Source organism: Protopterus annectens, chromosome 1.part1, assembly GCF_019279795.1.
Source record: "Protopterus annectens isolate FY-2018-M chromosome 1.part1, PAN1.0, whole genome shotgun sequence".
NCBI lineage: Eukaryota > Metazoa > Chordata > Ceratodontiformes > Protopteridae > Protopterus > Protopterus annectens.
This window is the reverse complement of record NC_056726.1, coordinates 815,128,293-815,151,616: the sequence shown is the minus strand read 5'-3', so window position 1 is coordinate 815,151,616 and position 23,324 is coordinate 815,128,293. Positions and strand designations below refer to the sequence as shown.

The window sequence follows — 23,324 nt, the reverse complement described above, 5'->3', positions numbered from 1 at the left end:
AAATAAATGTCTAATATTCCTAATGTTGTTAAAAATTATCATCATCACAAAAACAGCAAAATATTACTAACACAATATTAATTTAAAACCCTAACCAGCTTAAAATGTATATATATATATATATATATACATGTATATGTTAAGACAATATAGCTAGCTTATCCTAAAGCATGCGGGTTTCAAACATTTTATAAGTGCGTTTAGGTTCTTAGTGTCATTTTATTATTATTCTTAATTGTTACCTCAAAAGGTTCTTTAATTTTAAAATGCAAGCAATTGTACAAGCTTCATTAATTCCTGGCTCCCTACATGCTGCTAGCCTTAATTGCCATGCTAGTTCTTTTTTCTCTAATTCTAGTTTTAGGTAAAATTCATTTACAAATGTATTTGTTTCGCTGTGTTTAGCAATACCATCAATGGCCATGAATGTAAAGGAGTGCCCAATGTTAGCGTCACAATGTCTAGCCAATGCATTCACATTTTTTTTCTATAGGTAGGATAGTGAGGAAGTACTAGAGTTATTTATCAATAGACAAAAATATCTCCAGTATTCTAAACTTTGACCCAGTAATAACATACAGAAGGGGCACAAACTTGAAGCAACTACTTGAAACAAAATCACACAATACGAAAGAGAAAGAAAACAGAGGGACAAAGAAATGTGGTGCTTGTAAGTATTGCAAAGTACTAGATACATCAAATTCATTCACCATTAGGTCAGTGAGGTATGATGTGAGGGGATGCTTTTCATGTATGTCCAAGGGAGTGGTTTACCTAGCTCAATGCAAACAATGTCCGTCATTTTATGTAGGGAAAACGGACAGGCGTTTGAAGGACAGAATCTATGAACATGTCTATGCAATTGCAAAAAAGAAAAAAGATGTGAATGCATTGGCTAGACATTGTGACACTAACATTGGGCACTCCTTTACATTCATGGCCATTGATGGTATTGCTAAACACAGCGAAGCAAATAAATTTGTCAATGAATTTTACCTAAAACTAGAATTAGAGAAAAAAGAACTAGCATGGCAATTAAGGCTAGCAGCATGTAGGGAGCCAGGAATTAATGAAGCTTGTACAATTGCTTGCATTTTAAAATTAAAGAACCTTTTGAGGTAACAAGTAAGAATAATAATAAAATGGCACTAAGAACCTAAATGCACTTATAAAATGTTTGAAATCCGAATGCTTTAGGATAAGCTAGCTATATTGTCTTACATATACATGTATATATATATATATATATATATATATATATATATATATATATATATAATATACATTTTAAGCTGGTTAGGGTTTAAATTAATATTGTGTTAGTAATATTTTATTGTTTTTGTGATGATGATAATTTTTAACAACATTAGGAATATTAGATAGATTTATTTATATGGTTATTAATTTGATACAATTAAAATTTAAAAGGAAGTGGTTAGTTAATATAGTCACTGTGTTTTTAGTATTTTTAGTATTTTTAGTTTTTATGGATGACTAGGTTATAAATAACTGCATTTTCTAGTAAGTGTAAATAAATGTTTAACCGCTTAGAAATTGAATGTTACAGAAGTAATAATACAATACTTAAGCTAGACTGTAACTAAGAAGTTCTAGTTACAGTTTCTAATCATTGACTTAATTGATGGCAATTAGTTTATCATTTAGCTGCCTCTTTAAATAAGCCTGTAACAATGCTGGTTGTTGTCTGATGAAGTTCTAGCATTTTTTTGGAACGAAAAACGCTGTGTAGTGTTTCACAGTATTGGTTGTGTAATACGTTGTGTAATACGTTTTAATCTCGGCTTAAATAAATAATTTTTTGTACATTTCGGTACAAACCATTGTTGATAAGTATGGGATACTGTTAGATAAAGATTCAATAAACGTGTTCAATTCTGTTAAATGTCCGCTCCACACAAAAAAATATCGTCAATGAAACGTTTATAGAGATGCACTTTGTCAAAGTTAGGTAACAGTTTAAGGGTTTCCAGTTCCCATGTACCTAGTACAAGATTTGCAAAGGCTGGGGCCATTTTCGAACCCATAGCCACTCCTTTAACCTGCTTGTAACATTTGTTGTTGAAATAGAAGAAATTGTTAGTAGAAGAGTCTTAAGTTTGAACAAGCAGTCAAATATTGACTGCAAGCACCATGTCATCTCCTGGGAGAAGTAAAACAAATTTAGTTCATAATTATATAACTAAGCTGGAAAGATCACAATGCACTTTTCATCAAAGTTATTCCCCTTAGTTTACGGCAATATATTTCAAAAAGAACCAATGTACCTGACAAAATATTGGTTAAATCAAATTTCTTATGAGGCATACTGTCAACCAAAACTGGCACTAGGAAAATGAAGTACTTTTTCCAGTATTGCTGACTTGTTTTCACAGTTTTGAAAATATAAAGTTAATAGCCTAGAAACGTTTGCTACCTCAACGGATCACTACAAGCACTTGGTAACAAGCTAAAGGTAAACAACGTTATCCTATGTATCCCCATACAAGTAAAACAAGCATACCAGAGTTCTGCTGGTTGAAAAACAGCATAAAACCAAAAAGTGCTATACTTACCAATGGTGGCATGTGTCCCCTGTGCATCTGTCCACTGGTAACTTGTTGCTGGGCTTGGGGCATAACTCCCATCTGAATGCTTTCTGGACCACCAGCTCCAGATCGCATGATGGCCGGCAGTGCTACCGATCCATGTTCCACTTTCCCAATTCTATTAAACTGCTGCTGTAGCACCGTTGACCTATGGTCGGACAGTAAATTATTTAACATTCAGTGCATAAAAGTTGTTCTACATAATGATGCCTACTGCAAAAACATACTTAGGAAGCTGGTAATGGAATAATGGTACTTCATTGTGGACACAACCCCAGGCCAAAAGGAATTTGTTCTGTGGTACACAGGGATGAAAGGCCTACTATGCCTGTGATTCAAATAATCTGGGTAAAAACGGATCTAGCAAGGAAGGAAGGAAGGAAGGAAGGAAAAGAGTAGGGGGCTGATGCTAACTGTCCTATCCTCAGTGAGGCATGCAGCCTGAACAGACATGGTGACTTTCGGAAAGATTGGATAATGATGTACAGGGAAGGGTGCACTGCTTAGAAGCTGGCAAGCAGTATATTCATTGTAGCCAGTGATGCAGTGAGAATGGGAACATGCAAGTGCATGCGTTTAGTATTACAATCTCCACTTTAGCAGGGAACTGCTGACCAAGAGGGATTAGGCCAGATTTAAGCGTTGAAATATTAAAGTTGGCAGTGCAGCACTAATGGGTTAACTTCTTTCAGTGGCCAGCTTTAGCGAAAGACCACCATTCCTGGTCCATCTGAATCCCTCCAAAAGGGCAGACTTAATCCAAGAAGAAAACCCAGATAACTTCTCAAGAAGGCAGGGAGCTCTAAAAGAGTTTTTGGTCAGTGTGCTGCAGTGGAGCCCAAAAAGTACAATGCAACCAAAGCTATATGAGCTAACAATGTGCAACACACCTGAACAGTTCAGGAACAGCCAATTATAACCTGCATGCCACTGAAAGGTGCGAGAGTCGTCAACCAAGTGAAACTGATGATATTTAATTATCCTCAGGTCTCACCATATCCACCGGTTAAGCTACTTCCTTTCCTCAGGGTGAGAATGTTAGCACTGGCTGCTCAGTTGTATCCTCAACAGTCAACACCTCTAGTGCTCAAATTAGTAGTCTGACCAGGATCACACTAAGGGAGTCATTCCTCCACGCTGCAGAGCAAATTCCTTGTGGCTGACCAAGGTCCAAAAAATCACATAACTCAACAGAACAATGTCAAAATCATTCAGAATTCATAAACTGACAAAATATCTGACTTTAGACATTAGCACAACGTCAAGATTACTTCTGCTAATGAGGTGCACTCAACAGTAGCTATTGCCCCCCCCCCCCATTAATAACATCAAGGCAGCCTTATTCTCACTAACAATATACTCTCCAGAGGAGCATGGGAAATGTTAACTAGTCCAGACACCGTTTACTTATCTAACAAATGTCCCTGGTTTGTTGACTGCTGCAGATTTGCTTTGTTTTATTATCAATGCCAGTATTTTGTAGTGGTCTGTCTGCCTGCTTTACCGAACTTATCTGATTCATCCACCAAGTCTAGCACGTGCTTCCAGCATATAACTAGCGTCCTTCTCCCAAACCCAGATAGTGACTTGGTTGATAGAAGTTTAAGGCAACATAGCGTTCTTTATGCAAAACGGATATCAAATTTTCTAAAGATAATTAAGCCACTGGCTTAGTGAGTTGTTTGCATATGTTTTTGATCATTTTTCTTACTTCGTAGATGCTAAGTTGGTGGCATTTTGTCTTAATTTAACATCTAGACTGGATTAGTGAATTGTTGCAGCAAACTCAAAGTGTCTGAACGTGTTTCTTGTTGGAACAATGGTGTCTGTTATCTACTAATGTTGGGTTATTGTTTTGTACTGTATGCTTGTGCAACTTAATCTCTTACCCTTGATATAACTTGTGTTTGGCCTTCTAGTTCTATGTTTTGTTCCTTACACTGGAGATATCATGATGCCAACTCTCTAACTACTGTAACACTAACTGCATAACTACTGTTATTGATTTCTCTCTCCCAATCATTGAGGTCCACTAGTACACATCTATTGGCACCTCTGAGTCAATTCTACATTTACGGAGTTACTAATTTGTGCTACCTCTCTCCCTTCTACCACAGGAAGCCCCCTAAGCTAACCCTAACTACGCGTGGCTCCTCAGAACAACGCTCCTACCTGACAACAACCAAAGCATCTACCCTATTCTCAGTGATAGACCAAAAAAAGGTTGTGCTTACTCGAACCAGGGATTTTATTTCTGTTATTTAAGTGATAAAACATCCCTCCAAAGTGCTTCTTTACTGTAAGCACTGGCAGTCGTTTCACTCACCTAGTGCTGGCTCTAAGACCTTGAGAACTCTGGGCGGTGTATGCCCCGCTCCGCTTAAGCTCGCTCGGGCTCCGCTCCGCTCCCCTCCCTGCCCCCTTATCCCACCCGCCCCCAGTACCTCTACATTTATAGGAATTGATAACCCCTCCCAAGTACCCCTCTGCAAGCTATACGCCCATCAATTTCCTCCTTACTCCTCCCACTTCCAGCTCCTCCCACAATTCCAAAGATAAAACTAAAACATCTTCCCTTCCTAGTACACTTTCCACCCCTCACCATGGCCAAACTCCCTCTTCCACAACCCTCCTCTCAAGTACCCTACTACTCCTTTTTGCCTATTTTTTAACCAAGTATGAAAACCAAACTCTTATAGGTCTCTCCCATCCTAAGCTCCACCAATTGCCATACTAATCATTCGCCATAACTATCCCACCAATGCCTAACTCTTTTAAAACAAAATCCCCAATTTAGCCCAACTCACCCTCCGTTACCCTAAAATTTCAAATAATAAAAATCACCTCAAATTACTATTCAAACTACAAAGACTACAAATTCACCTGAAAAATAGTATTACCATTTATGGCGATATCCACCCCAACCCAGGTCCCCCTAATGACCTAGACTCTAACCCCACTAAACTTGTTCGTAACTCTACTGACTCCCTTCTAGTATTACACCTGAACCTAAGAAGCATTAATAACAAAGTGCACAATCTGCACGCTTTGTTAGCTACTCATTCCCCTGACATTATGTGTCTAACTGAAACATGGCTAAAACCCGCCACTAAGGACGAAGAGATTCTCCCTCCCGGGTATAATATCTTCAGGGCCGACCGTGTAAATAAACGGGGTGGAGGTATAGCTGTTATGTTCAGGAATACACTGAATATTATTAAGAACCCAACACAACCTCCTATAATCTCTAACTTAGAACTTATTGCCCTCAAGCTATGCTTAAACACGCAAAAATGCATCAACCTCATAGTTATTTATATCCCACCAGGGAATAACATTGAAAATCTCGAGCTAATACTGTCCTGGCTAGCCACTAGTTACCCACAAGAAACCATAGTACTTGGGGATGTCAATATAGACTGGTCCCTATGTTCCTCCCATTCAACCCCACTACCTATTAACCTACATGGCTTTTCCCAAAATATAACATGTCCAACCAGACTGGGCAATACTCACCAAAATGAAACCACCATCGATTGGATCCTTACCAATAAAGATTCAATTAACTATACCACCGGGACCCTTCCAAATGACCTCAGTGACCACCTAATTACCTATATTATTAAACATAAATGCCCAACTTTTAACCCCCCCCTCTATAGATTAATTAGAAGCAAAAAGAACTTTGTCCCACAATTATTCCTTGCAGATCTAAAATCCTGCAACTGGTCCATTTTAAAATCTCTACCCCTAGAAGAGAGTGTTTCCCACTTCAATAATACATTCCTAAGCATACTAGAAACACATGCCCCGAATCGACTAATCAGATCCAAAATACGTATAGCACCTTGGTTAACTAGAGAAACCAAAAACAAAATGAGACTCAGAAATCAGGCCTGGGTCAAATGGAGAGCCACTAAAACCCCCCAAGATCGCATAATATTTCAACAGCTAAGAAACACTACCAAAGCAGCCACTACCCAGGACAAAAAACAATACTTCTGTCACCTCCAGAATAAACACCAGAACAATCCAAAGAAGTTCTGGGCAGGATTTAACAATCTCCTTCACCCAGGTAAAACTACCACCCCAACCCCTGAGAAGCAAATCGGGAAAGATGCAGAGGTAGTAGCCAACACCTTTAACTCCTTCTTCACCGCTACTATCCAATCCCTTGCTAGCCAACTAACCTCCACTGCCCCACCTTTCTCCAAATCTAATGAAGCTGCCCATCTCCTTTAACCTAAACCCTGTCTCTTCCTCCTACATTTGTTCCCTCTTAAAAAAACTGAAACCAACCACCTTGGCGGCTGATCACCTCCCAGCGGAATATTTACAAATAGCATCCGAAGTCATTGCCTACCCCATATCTATCTTGATCAACAGAACTATTACCGAAGCCACTATTCCCTCTTCTTGGAAGACTTCTTATATCATCCCTCTTCATAAAGGAGGCACTTCCACTGAAATATCTAACTACAGACCAATAGCAATCCTGTCTCCAATAGCGAAAATAATGGAAAGATGTGTTCACAAACAACTCCTTCACTACTTAACCCTTAATCGACTCTATCTAACTCCCAACATGGTTTCGCCCCACCATAGTACTACTACTGCCCTCCTTTCCTTTATCGACTCCATTAATAACAATCGTAACAACAAACTAATATCCTCCGCCCTCTTTCTCGACCTATCGAAAGCGTTCGACATGGTCAATCACCAACTCCTGCTTAATACCCTCGAAAGTCTAGATCTGAGTACCCCTGCACTAAGCTGGTTTAAGGCGTACCTCACGGGTAGGCAACAAGCTGTCCTATGGCAAGACAAACTATCAGACCTGCTCTCAAATACCATCGGTGTTCCTCAGGGCTCTATTCTTGGTCCTCTTCTCTTTTCCATCTTCATAAACAACCTGCAATCAGTCATCCCTAAATCTACCTGCATACAATATGCTGATGACTCTACCCTGATCTGCTCCGCTGTCTCCCTATCAGAACTCCAAACTACTACTCAACTCTGTTTTACCTTAGTTGAGAAATGGTTCACTGACTTGAAACTCCTACTTAACCCAACTAAAACTAAATTACTCCTATTCTTCCGGAGCGGCAATACACCCCTTCCCAATGAACTCCCAAATACTAACAGTATTCCTTTTCAAATTAAATCCATCAATGGAACCATCATAGCCCCTGTTGCCAGTACCAAATTACTAGGTGTTACCATTGACTACAAGCTAAAATTTGACATCCACATTACCCAAACCATCAAAACTGTCAACAAAAACTTGGATCCATGTACAGAATAAAAACTTCTTAACCCCTTTGACCAAACTAGCGATTGCCATACGTCTCCTCTCCACCTTACTATATGCATCCCCAGTCTTTTCCTTCCTCTGTAAACGTGAACTTAACATGCTCACTCTTGCTTATAACCATATTGCAAGGTTCATAACAGGTTCCCCATACCGCACCCATCACTGCCTTAACCTTAGGAAACTTGGTTGGTTGGAACTACCCAATCTTCTTAAACTTAATCAACTAACAAGCCTTTAAAATAATCCACTATCCCGACAGAACTCCCTCACTGTGTAGTATTTTGACCCCCTACTCCAACCTTAACTCTCTTAGATCTGCTAATACCGTCCTGATATTAACAACTAAATCTAAGAACTCAGGCGGTGATGCCCTGTATGCCAACTCCATTGGAAAGCATTGGAACTCCCTACCAAAGACCCTTAGACTCATGACCTCACATCAACAGTTCAAATACAACCTCAAAAGCCATCTTAAGCTACAATGGCTATGCCCATGCACAGAACCCGACTAACTTACCTAAATTCCTCTACTTATTACTCGCCCTGATTAGCTAGTTCTTTGACCATTATTCTCACAGTGTTTATCCTATAACACTAATTTGTTTAAAATGCAGATTTGTTACTTGTACTTATATTAAGTCTTTTTTATTTCCTATTTTTATATTGTAAATGTAACCTGCTCTCTCCATGTATTGCTTTTATGTTGGAGCTTTTCTCCCCGGGCCTCTACTGAAAAGGGATATGTATCCAGTTGGACTAGCCCGGTCAACAAATGTAAAATAAATAAATAAAATAAAAAAATGTTTCTCAATGAGGTCACCAAATCTGGACATCCTCCAGCAATACTATATATTGAATCAGGAACCACCAAAAGAAATGCCCCCCTCTAACGACTTACAGGTGAACCACAATTTCTTTTGGCTGTCCTGGGTAATCAGAAGTCTGCCTATCAGTTCATACAGGCAAACCTCCACATCTGCAGCAAGTACATCAAATGGTAATTTTTCCACAGTTTCCATTTCGTTTTACTAATCATTTTTTAAAATCTTTCTGGGACTAATGATGCTAAATAAGTGTACACATGACCAACAGATATAACCAAAATACTTTTCATCTGCAGTGTCTATTATACCTTAATGAAAAACAAAGTTTGTCGACAGGCATTGTGCCTCATTTAATAAAGTTCCTGCACTTAAGGCTGGACAGTCAAAAGACCTACTTCTCATCATAAATATAGATGTTAGAGTTTTACTTATTTATCATTTGTTAAATGGGAAAGTCCGACTTGGAACTAAGCCAATTTTCAGCGGAGGCCCGGGGAGAAAGGCTCCATCCAGAGTGTCTGCGATATTGTAGTAGTAACCCTGGTGTGGTAAAGCCCTTGGCCAGCCAGAGTACCAGAGACTTCATTTCCACATCCTGTGTTGGTGAACACCCTGCTCCTGATATCAGGACATCTAGGTATGAGGGTTGGCGGCCAGTGCCAGCTTATAGGTCTTTCTTGCCCCCATAAAAGGGGGAACACTTCAGGAGAAGCTCCAGGTCCAGAGCACCAGACTCCCAAAAGTTCCCAAGGTACAAGGGAACGGACCTTAAAATACCTAAAAGGCCTAATGAGGATGACAGAGGAGGAGGGGCAGTGAAAAGGGACAATAAATGGGGTGAATACCCCAAACTAAAAGCATGATAGAGAAGGGATGGAGTGAGAGAAGAATTACTGCAATGCTGAAGACACTCAAACAACTGCGTTTATGGAAAGTAAACAACTGCACTATGTTCATCATGTTTCACTGCTACAGTAATAATTATATGTGAGGATTCCCAAAGCTAAGGGAGGCTGGAAGTAAAGTTTAAGCAAAAGCTAGAATGCCCTAAAGACTGCAGAAACAAATTCAGCCCTAGATTTGGAGAAAATGGAAATATTCTAGTGTTCGGTAAATGTATGGACAGATAACCAAGTGGCAGCCTTTAAAATTTCCTTGGTGGAAACCCCTCTTAAGGCAATGGTGGTAACAGCAGATCTGGTGGAGTGAGATCTGATATGTGGTGGAATTTGCTTTCCATGATGTTTGTAACAAAAGGTAATAAAGCTAGAAATCCATTTGGAAATGGTTTACTTGTTAATAGGATTTTCCAGCTTTTTACTAGTGAAGGCTACAAAATAAGAAGTTATGTACTCACCATAACGTTCCATCTGAGTAGTTGACTTCATTTGGATGCAACCTGTGGGATTCGGATCAGACATCGGATCCGAGCCGGCAATTCATAAGCTTTAGGATCCGAGCTCCTAGCTCCTCCCTTTACCCATAATCTCCTGCTAAGCCCTGACTGACCTCAGATTGAGTTTGCCCTGTGGATACCAGTATAACAGAATCCTGGGAAACCAGAACTAATAGCGTCATGAAAGGTCAGGGGGATGGAGGGGGGGGTGGTTGCATCCAAATGAAGTCACCTACTCAGACGGAACGTTATGGTGAGTACATAACTTCTTAATCTGAAGTAGGAAGTCTTCATTTGTCTGCAACCTGTGGGACAGAGTCCCCAGCTACCTGGATCTTGGGCGGCCGTCATGGAAGGATGTTCTGGAGCACCGCAGAGCCAAAGGATGCTCTCCCTCTGGAAACAACGTCCACTTTGTAATGTGAAATGAAAGTATGATATGAGGACCAAGTGGCTGCAGCGCAGATATCATCTAATGGTACTCTAGATTTAAAGGCAGCAGAAGTAGATACTGCTCTTGTAGAATGTGCTGTAATTCTCTGAGGAGCTGGCCTTCCTGAGGTGTCATAAGCCTGCAAGATACAATTAGAAATCCACTTTGACAAAGTGAAATTAGAGACTGCCTTACCCAGTGCGAATTTTGCAAAGGAGACGAACAGTTGATCGGATTGTCTATGACCAGCTGTTCTGTGCATGTAGAAACGCAGTTGTCTATGAACATCTAAGGAATGCAGTTTATATTCTCCTTTGTTTTTATATTTGGGAAAGAAAACTGGCAAATTAATAGATTGGTTAATACTGGATTCGGAAACAATCTTTGGAAGAAAGGAAGGATTGGTCCTGAGGGAAACCCTATCAGGAAAAAAGGAGAGATAAGGTGGTCTGACGCATAGAGCTTGGAGTTCTGAAACTCTTCTAGCTGACGTAATGGCCACTAAGAAAGCAGTTTTCCAGGAAAGATACTTCAAATCCACAGAGGCTGCAGGTTCAAAAGGAGGAGCGGTTTGGGCCTGCAGCACCAGAGACAAGTCCCAAGGTGGTACGGCTTCCTTAACAGGAGGTCTTAAGAGGAAAGCACCCTTAAGAAAGATTTTACAAATTTTTGCAGCCATGAGAGGCGTCGAGTCATGACCCACATGGTAATGAGAAATGGCTGCCATCTGTACCTTTACCGTCGAAGAGCTTGCTCCTTGTTGGAAAAGGTGTGTCAAAAAGTCTAGTACCGCAGAGTGGCGCGGAAAAGGGATCAAGATTTTTATGTTCTGCCCAAATAGAGAACCGCTTCCATTTGCTTCGATAAACCTTCCTACTAGAAGGTTTATGGGCAACCACTAGGATGGCTTTCACTGGTGAAGAGATACAGGGAGTCCTTATTAGGGATGGAACTGGAGCAGCCAAGCCGTCAATTTCAGTGTGTGAAGGTTCGGGATTGGAAGCCCCTGAGGATGGGAAATGAGATCCGGAATTGGATCTAGAATCCAGGGCGGATTCACTCTGTGAGACCATACATAAGGGAACCATGGTTGATGAGGCCAGAATGGGGCAATGTGAATCATTTTGCTCCCCAAACTGCTGGCTTTCTGCAATAGTTTTTGCATTAGAGGAAAAGGAGGATAAGCGTATAGGAGACCGGGAGGCCAAGCATGCACCAGGGCGTCTCTCGGGGATTCCCCGAATGGGGGAAGTAGAGCGAAGAAGTTGTCGCATTTGGCATTTGAGGGAGAAGCAAAAAGATCGCAACAGGGTTGCCCCCAGGTGGCAAAAATCTGCTTCGCTACTAGAGAATTGAGAGACCATTCGTGAGGGGGAAGAATGGTGCGACTGAGCTTGTCCGCTAGAATGTTGGACCTTCCCGGAATGTGCGTTGCCACAAGAAAGCGGTTGGTGGAGATTGCCCATTCCCATACTCTCATGGCCTCTCGACAAAGGGGGTAGGACCTGGTTCCCCCCTGTTTGTTGATGTACCAGACTACCGACATGTTATCTGTCTGGATAGCAATAGTTCCTACAGGAAGAAGGCTGTGCAGTGCTTGCAACGCTGATAGCACTGCCCTCATCTCCAGAACATTTATATGCAGGGAGGTCTCTGAACTGTTCCACGTGCCTTGGACAATCCTGCCCGCTGAATGCCCCCCCCACCAGAGGCGAGACGCGTCCGTGGTCACCGTGGTTAGGGGGAATGCAGTACAGAAGGGTCTCCCTGTTTGGAGGTCCGTCGACTGGAGCCACCAGAACAGGGAGCTCTTGCATGCTCTGCTGATGGCTATCGGGCTGTTGAGAGGAAGGTAAAGCGGGGACCATTGGACCTGGAGGGTCCATTGAAGAATCCGCATGTGTAGCCGAGTGTGAAGGAGGAGTGGGATGGCTGCCGCCATTGAACCTAGGGCCCTCAGGACCATAGCTGCAGTCGGAGCCGGTTCTAAGATGGCCGTGATATGACACCTCAGGTTGGACCGTCAATCTGGAGTGAGGAATGCCCGAATGTTTCTTGTGTCCAATCTTCCTCCTATAAAATCTATAAGCTGTGTGGGGGCCAAGGAAGATTTTTCTCTGTTCATGGTGATGCCCAGCCGAGGGGCTATGTGAAGGAAATAGTCCCTGGCTGAGCACAGTAGATGCCTTGATGACGCTGTAAGAAGCCAGTCATCCAGGTATGGAAACACCTGAATTCCCTGGAGTCTCAGGTGGGCCGCTACCACTGCAAGTACCTTGGTAAACACCATGGGGGCAGAGGTGAGACCAAAGAGAAGGACCCTGAACTGGTAGTGATTGGCTCCCAGCCGGAAGCGAAGGAACCTCCTGGACCGTCTTGTCCATTAGAATGTGGTAGTACGCATCCTTGAGGTCTATAGAGCACAACCAATCGTTCTCCTGCAAAAGGGGGAGGATAGATTGTAAGGTGACCATCCGGAACTTTTGCTTGGTTACAGACAGGTTCAATTGTGACAGGTCTAGGATCGGTCTTAGGTCCCCTGTCTTTTTTGGCACCAAGAAGAACCTGGAGTAAAACCCTGATCCGGTCTGAACTCGGGGGACGCGTTGGATGGCTCTTTTTGTTAGAAGCTGTGCGATTTCCACAGTTGCTCCCTCCTGTTGATCGGGTGGTACATCGGGGAGGTTTTTGGATCTGGGAATACTGTGAAGGGGGATTGAATAGCCTCTGGATATCACTCGAAGCACCCAATGGTCTGACGTGATTGACTCCCATGATGTCAGGTGCCTCGAAAAACACCCCCGACTGCCTCCAGAGAGGAGCAGCCGGGTAACCCACCAGGGTTGCTGCGTGGCTCTGTCAGAGAAGGGTTCTCTGGACCCAAAGTTCCTAGGAGCCCCTCTGCCTCTAGGACGGTGACCTCCCTGTCCTCCTCTGCCATGGAAGGACAGGTTGTCCGGAGCAGGTTGGGATTGCTGTGATTTCCATAACCACATCTTCTGTCCCTTTTGGTTCTTCGAGAAGGACCTCTGGGGAGCTGAAAAGCGGACTCCGACGGCAGACAGCGTCTTCTCATCCTTTTCACTCTGGACAAGCGTTTCGCGAACCGTTTTGCCAAAAAGGGCAGAACCATCAAAGGGGGCATTCGCGAAGGTCGCTTTGAAGGGTTCAGCGAAATCACAGTGGCGGAGCCAGGCCTGGCGTCTCATAACAAGGACCGATCCGCTAGCTCTAGCGGCTCCCTCTATTGCATGAGATAAGAGCCGCATAGAAGTATTAGACACTGCTCTGAGAGTGGCCATACGGGTGGAGTACACTTGTTTGTCCTCCGCCGAAATGGACTCTGGGGGAGATGCAGCGTATTCTTTAATCAGGTCTCACTGCATCCTGATCACGTGTGCCATATAGTTCAGCGCCCTCAGGGAGAAGGTTGCTGAACTAAAGACTCGCTTCCTAATGCGATCCATCGAGCGGGATTCCTTGCTCGGGGGATGCATAGAGGGACTCTCCTGAGCCAATTCCCTCTTTGTGGCTGCAGCCATCAGCATGGCATCTACTGGGAGTCCTTTACTTCAATGTGTACGGTCCGATGGGGGACTAAGAATGCGGTCCGGACGTTTGGGAACAGGCTCTACGGTGTATGGGTCCTTCCATGCTCTGTTGGCAATAAGGTCCACCAGAGGGTCGGCAGGAGGGGACACCCAAGAGGTAGATGGGCCCGCCTCAAATGCCTCCAAGAACACAGACTCGTCCGAGGAGGCCTTGGGGGCAGACCACCCCCCCTTGATCCTTAACATTTCCATAATGTCTCCAAAGGAGACATCTTCTGGGGGTGATCTTGGTTAGCCCTCCCCTTCCCCCAAGTCCGTGTCTTCAGTAATAGACTCAGGGGAGTCCATGTGCCTCCTCTTACACTTATGCTTATGAGGCACTTCCTCGGGGGGACTGTCCGAGGAGTCCTCGCCAGCAACCAGTTGTTCCAAAGGAACCACTTGGGACATTGAGGCGGGCTGTTCCTGAGACCGGCTGATGGGAGCCTGGCCCAGCTGCGAGGGAGTGTGGGATGGAGCCGAGACAGGGACCGGGGGTCCGGATGTCCTCGACAGAACCCTCTCCACAATGTCGAAGGCCGAAGGGGAGCCGACTTCTCTAAGCCCTGAGAGCCGACCCCCACTCGGATAGGACGAATGGATCAGAACCGGAGCAGAGACCGTCGGATCCGAGAGACCGATGCGCTCCGACCTAGACGGAGTCGAAGAGACACCGGCTCCCTCAGATCCGAGGCTAGGCCCACGGCTCCGAGAGGTTGGGTCCGAAGTACCCGAAGCACTCAAGGGAGGGATCGGATCCGAGGTGCGCCGACCAGTCGGATCTGACCCACCCCCAGGTCCAACGCTGCCCGGCTCCGAAAGCTCCGAACCCGGGAGTCGGGTCAGAGAAGGAGCTATGGGGGTGAAAAAAGGGGTCGAGGCCCCTCCCGGATGGGGGGGGCCCAGGAGCAATCCCATCTGCATCTGGGCCTGGATGAATCGCCTAATCATCCGGTCCATATCAACGTCTGACATAGAAAAGGTTGACCTCGACGAGGCCACTGAGGCGGATCTAGAGTGTCGCCTCGATGACCTCGAGGAAGGTCTAGTCTCCACCTCCTCTGGTCCAGGAGAGAACCGAGGGGATCGGAGCCGAGGAGGAGGAGATTTAGAAGCCAGAGGGGAGGCATGCTTAGGCGGGGGGGCCGAGACAGAGGCCTCAGCTCGCTGCTTATGGTGCCCCTCCCTGTGCCTCTCCTTTTCCCTCCTGGTCTCCCTATCCTCTGGTTTCTTGGCGGGAGATTGCGTCCCTACCGGAGGAAGGGAGACCGAATTAGCTACTGGTGTAGCAGGGGCCAAGGCCGAAGCAGATTCAGGAGGGAGAAGTCCCACCAGAACCAACTTCGACCTCCGCTCCCTTAAAGCCCGGGGGTTGAACCCTGCACAAATGGTACAACCAGATGAAAGGTGTTCAACCCCCAGGCATTTAACGCACCGAGTGTGGCCATCAGCTGGGGAAAGCTTATGCCCACACTCGGTACATTTAGAAAATATAGCCTTGGGGGCATCAGACATGGCTATGCCCTAACAGGCCCTAAAAAAAAAAAAAAACACACACACAACTAACACACACTAACGAACACCCGAGAAAGGTTAACTAAAAGAAGGGAGGAAAGCCTAATCAAACACACACTAATTTCTGCTAAAGTATAAAAAGGAAATATAGTCAAAAATATTTCACCAAATCTCTTTGCTATGGAGCTCGAAAAATCCCGTCAGCTACTGAACGCGGCAAATGAAATTTGAGGTCAGTCAGGGCTTAGCAGGGGATTATGGGTAAAGGGAGGAGCTAGGAGCTCGGATCCTAAAGCTTATGAATTGCCGGCTCGGATCCGATGTCTGATCCGAATCCCACAGGTTGCAGACAAATGAAGTCTTCCTACTTCAGATCACTAGTTAGACTTCCTGACAACAAAATGTACTGATTAAGGGTAATTTCAGAAAAGTACAGTTTTGTACCTACCATAAATGTAGATGTCCGATAGGTATGCATCTGCAGTCCTAACATATGGGTTGTCCTGCCTCAGGCAGCCCTTCGGTCGGCCGGATTCCAAAGTCTGGGTCTGGCCTCGGCTGATGTCGCACTTCACCCGACGTCATAGCTGCTGGGGTATAAAGGCATCAGCCGACGCCATTTTCCTCTGTTTCTTGCCCCAGATGCCAGGTGCCCTCTAGGAAGGCTAAATTTGGATAAATGCAAATAATTCCAAACAGTATAAAGCAAAATATATATATACATATATACATACAAACAAATACACCATAATAGATTCCCCCAGCTAGCTAAAAGAGGGGTAAGTACCCTAGGAATACCACAGAGGGGAAGGAGGGTGGGTAATCCTGACTGCAGATGCATACCTATCGGACATCTACATTTATGGTAGGTACAAAACTGTACTATGTCCTTCAAGGATGCATCTGCAGTCCTAACATATGGGTAGAATACTATAGCCAAACTGGGGGAGGAGGCACCAAGATAAAGATGGTGTAGTTAAGATCCCTTGCAAAACAGCAGTTGCAAAACCTGCTCGGGATCTGGAGTATAAAGGAAGATTATAATGCTTGGCAAATGTATGTACGGAGCTCCAAGTAGCAGCTTCTAAAATGTCTTTGGTAGCCACTCCTCGTAGGAAAGCTGTAGTGGTGGCTGTAGCTCTTGTGGAGTGAGGCCTGACATTTTCAGGAGTTGTCTTTCCATGAAAAGAGTAGCAAAATCTAATGCAATTTCCTATCCATTTTGAGATTGTCTGTTTTGAAATTGCTTTTCCTTGCACTCCTGTTGCATATGCTACCAGAAGCTGGTCAGTTTTTCTGTTGGTCTTAGTTCTGTCCAGATAGTAGTGTAATTGTCTGTGCACATCCAAGGTATGTAGTAGTCTTTCCCCCCTGTTCTGTGGATTGGGGAAGAATGTAGGTAAATGAATCGCTTGGTTCAAGGATACCCTGGAGACCACTTTTGGCATAAAAGTAGGATTAGTTCTCAGAGACACTCTATCCTGATGGAAGATAAGGAAAGGCTGTACTGCCATTAATGCCTGTAACTCAGATACCCTTCTTGCTGAAGTGAATGCTAGCAGGAAAGCAGTTTTCCAAGATAAGAACTGTAAGTCTGCTGTTGCTGCTGGTTCAAAAGGGGGAAGTGTTAATTTTTCCAGCACAAAGTTGAGATCCCATGTAGGTAAAGGTGGTTTCCTTGGAGGCTTTACATTTTTGATTCCTCTCAAGAACTGCCTGAGTAGAAGATGAGAGAAGACAGGAGGGATCCATGTTGTACTCTGCAGAAATTGCTGATGCATGAATCTTAATGGAGGAGTAGGACAGGCCATTGTGGAACAGTTCTGCTAAGTATTCCAGGATGTGTGCTATGTTTGCCAATGAGACATTTTCTCCCTTTGCTGCACTCCAAATGAGGTATCTTTTCCATTTGGCTGAATAAGTTTTCCTTGTGGAGGGTCTGCGTGCCTCCAGGATAATGTCCTTAACCCTCTGAGATAAATCTGGTTTACCTTGTTTTATGCAATATTCCAAGCAGCTAGCTGCAGTGTTTTCAAGTTTGGATGCAGGGTCTTGTAGTTGTTCTGTGTTAGAAGTAAGGGACATAGAGGTAGAGGCCATGAGTGTGTCCGAGACATGCTTCTCAGTAGCGGGTACCAATGTTGCCTGGCCAGTCTGGAGCTATCAGGATTACCTTTGGCTGTTCCTCTCTGATCTTCAGTAGGACTCTGTACATCAAAGGAAGAGGTGGGAATGCATATGCTGTCAGGTTTTTCCAGCTGAAGGAAAGGGAGTCCACCCTCCAGGCAAGTGGGTGGTATGCTCTTGAGCAGAATTTCTTCAATTGGTGGTTGTGCGGGGAGGCGAACAGGTCTATCTCTGGCATTCCCCATTTCTTTGTTATGGTTTTGAAGATATCTGGATGCAGCATCCATTCGTGAGCATCCGTGGTAGTTCTGCTTAAGGTGTCTGCTAGTGAATTTTCTTTTCCTGGTACAAATCTGGCCTGTAGTTGAATGTTGAGATTCAGGGCCAAATTCCACAGATCCATTGCCATCCGGCATAGAGGATATGAGTGTGTACCTCCCTGTTTGTTGATGTACCACATGACTGTGGTATTGTCCGTCCTTATCAGCAGGTGACCTTGTTGGAGGAATGGTCTGAATGCCTGGATTGCATGTTTCACTGCCAGCATCTCCTTTAGATTTATGTGTAGATTCAGCTGGTCTTGGGTCCATATGCCTTGTATACACTTGTCCTCCATGTGTGCCCCCCAGCCTAGGTCTGAGGCGTCTGTGGTGATGGTCTGGCTTGGATGTGGTTTGTGGAAAGGCAATCCTCTGTTCATCTGACAGGCCTGAGCCCACCACAGGAATTCTTTTTTCAGGCATGGAATTATTGGAATCTGGGCTTCTAGACTGTGCTTGTGTTGAGACTATACATTCCTTAGGTACCATTGCAACTTTCTCATATGCAGCCTGGCATGCGGGATCAATATTATGCAGGGTGCCATGTAACCCAGGGCTTGCAGGACTTTCCTTGCAGTAAGCTGAGTTTGTGTTGTTAATGTCATGAAATAGACTGGTAGTTGCTTTTGTTTTTCTTCTGTGAGAAAAGCCATCTGAGTTGTTGTATCCAGTTCTGCACCCACAAATGTTATCCTTTGGGATGGTACTAGCCTTGACTTTTGAATATTGACTGTGTACCCAAGGCTTGCAACAGTTGTATGACATTTGCCAAATCTTTTGATAATTTTGTCTTGTTGTCCGCTTGTATTAGGCAGTCGTCCAGGTATGGGTAAATTTGAATTCCCTGAAGCCTGCAATGAGCAATTACTGATGCCAGGCATTTCGTGAATACTCTGGGCGCAGTAGATAATCCAAAGGGCAATGCTGAGAATTGATAATGCTCTGATCCTGCAAGAAATCTGAGGTGTCTTCTGCAATCTGGTCGTATAGGGACGTGCAGGTATGCCTCTGAGATCTAGAGTCACCAGCCAAGACACCTTGCCCAGAATGGGAAGAAGTTGCTGGAGGGTCAGCATTTTGAATTTTGGAACAATGAGGTATGTGTTCAGTGCGGACAAGTCGAGAATAGGTCTCCATTGATTTTCTTTTCTTGGTACAAGGAATAGTCTGGAGTAAAATCTTTGGCCTTGTTCCATAGATGGTACCTTTTCTATAGCTCTTATCCTTAGTAAGTTTTTGATTTGTTTTTGAGCCTCTGTTTTTTGGCTTGATGGAAGGTTTGGCATTCCTCTCTTTTTTGGTAGAGTGTGGAAGTGAAACCTGTAGCCCTTGTCTATTGTTTGTAAAGTCCATTTGTCTCCTGTAATGCAATGCCAGTTGTCGGAAAATAAGGCTAGCTTTCCGCCCAAGGGTGCTTCCAGTTGTTCCCTGGTAGGCGGAACCAGAGCCAAGTCATTGTGTCTGTCCTGTGGAAGTGGTTGTAGTTGCAGCTGTGGCAGCACTTCTCTGGTTGGCAGGTTGCCACTGACATCCCCTGTAGGTACCCCTAGAATGACCTCTGCCTCTTGGGCGTCTTATTTCTGCCTCTCTGTGCTCTGGAGGTGTCTGGAAAGGACCAATTCTTCGAAGGCCAATTTCTGCTAAACCTCGGAGGTTGGACCTGTAAGAAATCCTTGACTGTTTGGACAGATTTTGCTTTTTCTTCCACTTTCTTTAGAACCTCCTGTGCAGGGGAGCCAAACAAACTTTGTTTCTCCATAGGAGCATCTAGGAGTTTTGACTTAACATGGTCTGGTAAGGATTGCTCTTTTAACCAGGCATGCCTTCGAATCACTGCTCCAGTCATAGCTGATCTAAAGGAAGCCTCCAGTGCATCATAGCCACATTTTAAGAAATGATTACTGACCTGCTGAGAGTTATGTACCAAATCCTGAAGGGCCTTGCGGTCTATAGGTTCAGGAGGACGACAGTTTTTTATTTAGCTGGTCTAACAAAAATTCCTGGTACTGAAGCATGTAAAATTGACAGTTTAAGGCCCTGGACGAAAGAGTAGCAGATGTATAAACCTTTTTACCCCATCTCTCTAATGCTCTAGATTCCCTTTCAGAGGGAAGAGGGTTTTTGGCAGAGGCAGCTGCCACACCTTTAGGGCCCTGTGAAATGGTTTCTGGGTCTGCAACATGAGCCTTATACAAGTGGTAGTGTGTGTACGGGACCCTGTAATATCTGTCAGGCTTGGCAGGGGCCGGAGGAAGAGAATCAGGGGCAGTACTGGCATCATTATATGCATCATCAACAACTGATAGTACTGGAGGAATGGCTAATGGCCTATGCTGTGGTAAGTGTAAAAAAGTCCTTAGCCTTTTCCTTGAATTTGAAAAATCCTGGCCCTGCCATTGGAAGTGTTCCCTCAGAGTGTAGGGTTTCCCCAAAAGAAAATTCTTCAGGAGGAGAAGCAGAAGGAATGGAGTCTTCTGCATCAGAATCCTCATAAGGAGAATATGGGCCTTCCTGATGGTCTGAAATATCGGAGTCATCCGAGGAATAGTCTGTAGAGACAGGTTCAGGGGGTTCAGTCCTAGGCCTCTTATCTGGAGGAGGTTGAGAGGCCCTGTCTGGGTGAGGTTGGGATCCCCTGATCAATGAAATAAGATCCTCAGCCAGGCTGAGTATCTGGGAACTAGAGGAAGGCCTGTGTGAGGGAGCTTTTGTAGGTAAGGCCTTAGAAGATTTAGCTGCTTTAGCCCTGGAAAAGGCCTTGATAGACATAGAAGCAGGGGGGTCTAGCAGCCCCACGTGCAGGGGTAGAAATGTCTAAAGGAATAGTGACTGACAAAACCTGGGTGCCTGATTCTGTAGCAGTAATTTCAGTAGCAGATTCAGCCATGCTCTGTGAGGCCTCTGTTATCGGAGGTATGCTTTCGGCCGGAGGAAGAACCGAGGACTCTGTTTCAGCCGAAACCGAGACACTCGCGGTTGGCCTAACCGTGGTTTCAGCTGAAACTGCGGACCGCGAGTGTCGGTCCTTTTCCTTGCGCTTTTTAGCTAATTGTGTAGTCGGAGTCTCCGACGGCATTTTATATGCAAAAGCAGGACCAAAAAACTCCTCTGCAAACTCCGACCGACGTCTAAGCATCCGTCGGTTGAAGGAAGCACAGGCTAGACAAGCTGATACGTCGTGGTCTGGGCCTAAGCAAGGAAGGCAGTAAGAGTGGAAATCCTTATGAGGTATCTGTTTCCCACAAGTTAAACAATTATTTACTTTGTCTGACATCGGCTGAGGCAAGAAAGAGTCCCCAACGGGGTACTTAGCTTTTTTAGAAGTCTTCGGTAGTAGAAATCTCTGGATCTGACCGACTGGCACATGCGAACAGCTTCTGCTTCGGGCACTGCGCGGCAAGAAAGACTGAGGAAAATGGCATCGGCTGATGCCTTTATACCCCAGCAGCTATGACGTCGGGTGAAGTGCGACATCAGCCGAGGCCAGACCCAGACTTTGGAATCCGGCCGACCGAAGGGCTGCCTGAGGCAGGACAACCCATATGTTAGGACTGCAGATGCATCCTTGAAGGACATCCACCTTTGGCATGAAGGAGGTATTAGTCCTGACAAAACTACCACGTGAAAAATGGGGAAGGGTCCAGCACACAAGTACTTGTAATTGTGAAACCAGTCTAGCAGAGGTGACAGCCAGTAAACAAGGCTGTTCTCCAGAAAATAAATTAAATGTCAGCTATAGCAGCAGGCACAAATGAGGAAATGGACGTTTTTTTTCAGAACAAAACTGAGATAACAATGAGAAGGGGAACTCTCCTGGTAGGCATCAAAAGGATAACACTCTTAAGGAAATGCTTCATAAGGGCTTGAAAGAAAAGAGGAGGCTGCACAGATAGGCAGGCACAGAGACATGGCTGAAGAGGGCATTCTAACAGACGAGTATGAGAAACCAGGTATGAATAAATGAGAAAGGTAAGCCAAGGACACGGCTGAGCTCTGCTCAGCTTGATGAGATATTCTGTTGTTGGCATCAAATAGAAAACCTTTTCCATTTTCAAGTGCATGCTTTCTGGTACTAGGTTTTCTGGATTCTTTTAAGATGTCGAGTAAACCCTTGTCCAACAGACCGCCATAAGAAACAGTTAATGGATTAACCATGCTGTCAATCCTCAAGGTGCTAAGATTGGAGTGTATGATGGTAAGTACAACTGTGTAAGAATTTATTACAACAGTACAACTGATCACTGCTGCAATTTTCCTGACAAATAGGTTTTCGCTGCTCATGTCCAGTAGGGCCACCAAAGCTTTACCTTCTCCTATGTCATCCTCAGCTTGAATGTGTTGGGGTATAAAGATGGACATGCATGGATCCTCAAACTATCTCCAAGCCATCAGTCTGAAGACTACTGAGAGAGGTGTAGCTCAAATATCTCCCCCATAACCATGTAAGAGGGCAACGGTTAGAGAGAACTGAAAATGGAGGTGGGACAGATAGGAGGAGGAGTGTGAGATGGAACACTGCCAACAGTGACCAGTAGGACACGTACTGTTATGGCAAGTTCATGCACAATTATACTATGTCCTAACTGAAACTACTGCTGCAGTATTCTTGACAAACAGGTGATTCCTACAACTGAAGGAGGTAAGGGTGGTTGGCTATCAAGAAGAGTTGTACAGTAGCCTGGACAGGAATGACCTAGTAAAGGCTGCCCCAGACATGCAGAAGGCATCAATTTTGTAATGTTTGGTAAAAATATGAACAGAAGACCAAGTAGCAGCTTCTAAAATAGACTGAGTTTCTTCCTTTGTGGAAAGCCCAGAAGCAATTGCCCTACTGGAACGCGATTTAGGGCAGGAAGGCACGGTCTTATCTTAATTTGAGTAGCAGAAATAGCTAACTTTAGAAATCCAGGATGCATAAGGTTGTTTGGAGAGTGGCAAACACAGCTTAGAGGACACTGAAGATTTGAAAAAGTCAGTCTTTCTGAAACATTTAGTTTTGTCCAGGTAAAACCTGAGTTACCTCTGAATGTCTAGAAAATCCCAATTTGGGGATTGGGAAAGAAGGTGGGGAAGATGCACAGACCAGATGCATAATGGTTAAGTCCTTCGCCTCCCATGCACACAGTATGAGGTTCAATTCTGATCTCCAACCAATGCCTACAGTTTGGCAAGTTCCTCCTGTGTTTCTGTGGGGTTTCT

The 23,324-nt window shown here is 44.4% G+C and overlaps 1 protein-coding gene across 1 annotated transcript in view; it reads right to left on the bottom strand.

Moving 5' to 3' along the window:
• Positions 1-23,324, bottom strand: part of TLN1 (talin 1) — a 3,443,760-nt gene that overhangs the window by 1,891,603 nt on the left and 1,528,833 nt on the right. Inside the window, exon 15 of the mRNA XM_044078439.1 lies at positions 2,574-2,754. Coding sequence (XP_043934374.1) covers positions 2,574-2,754 — 181 coding nt within the window. The remainder of the gene's footprint in view (positions 1-2,573; positions 2,755-23,324) is intronic.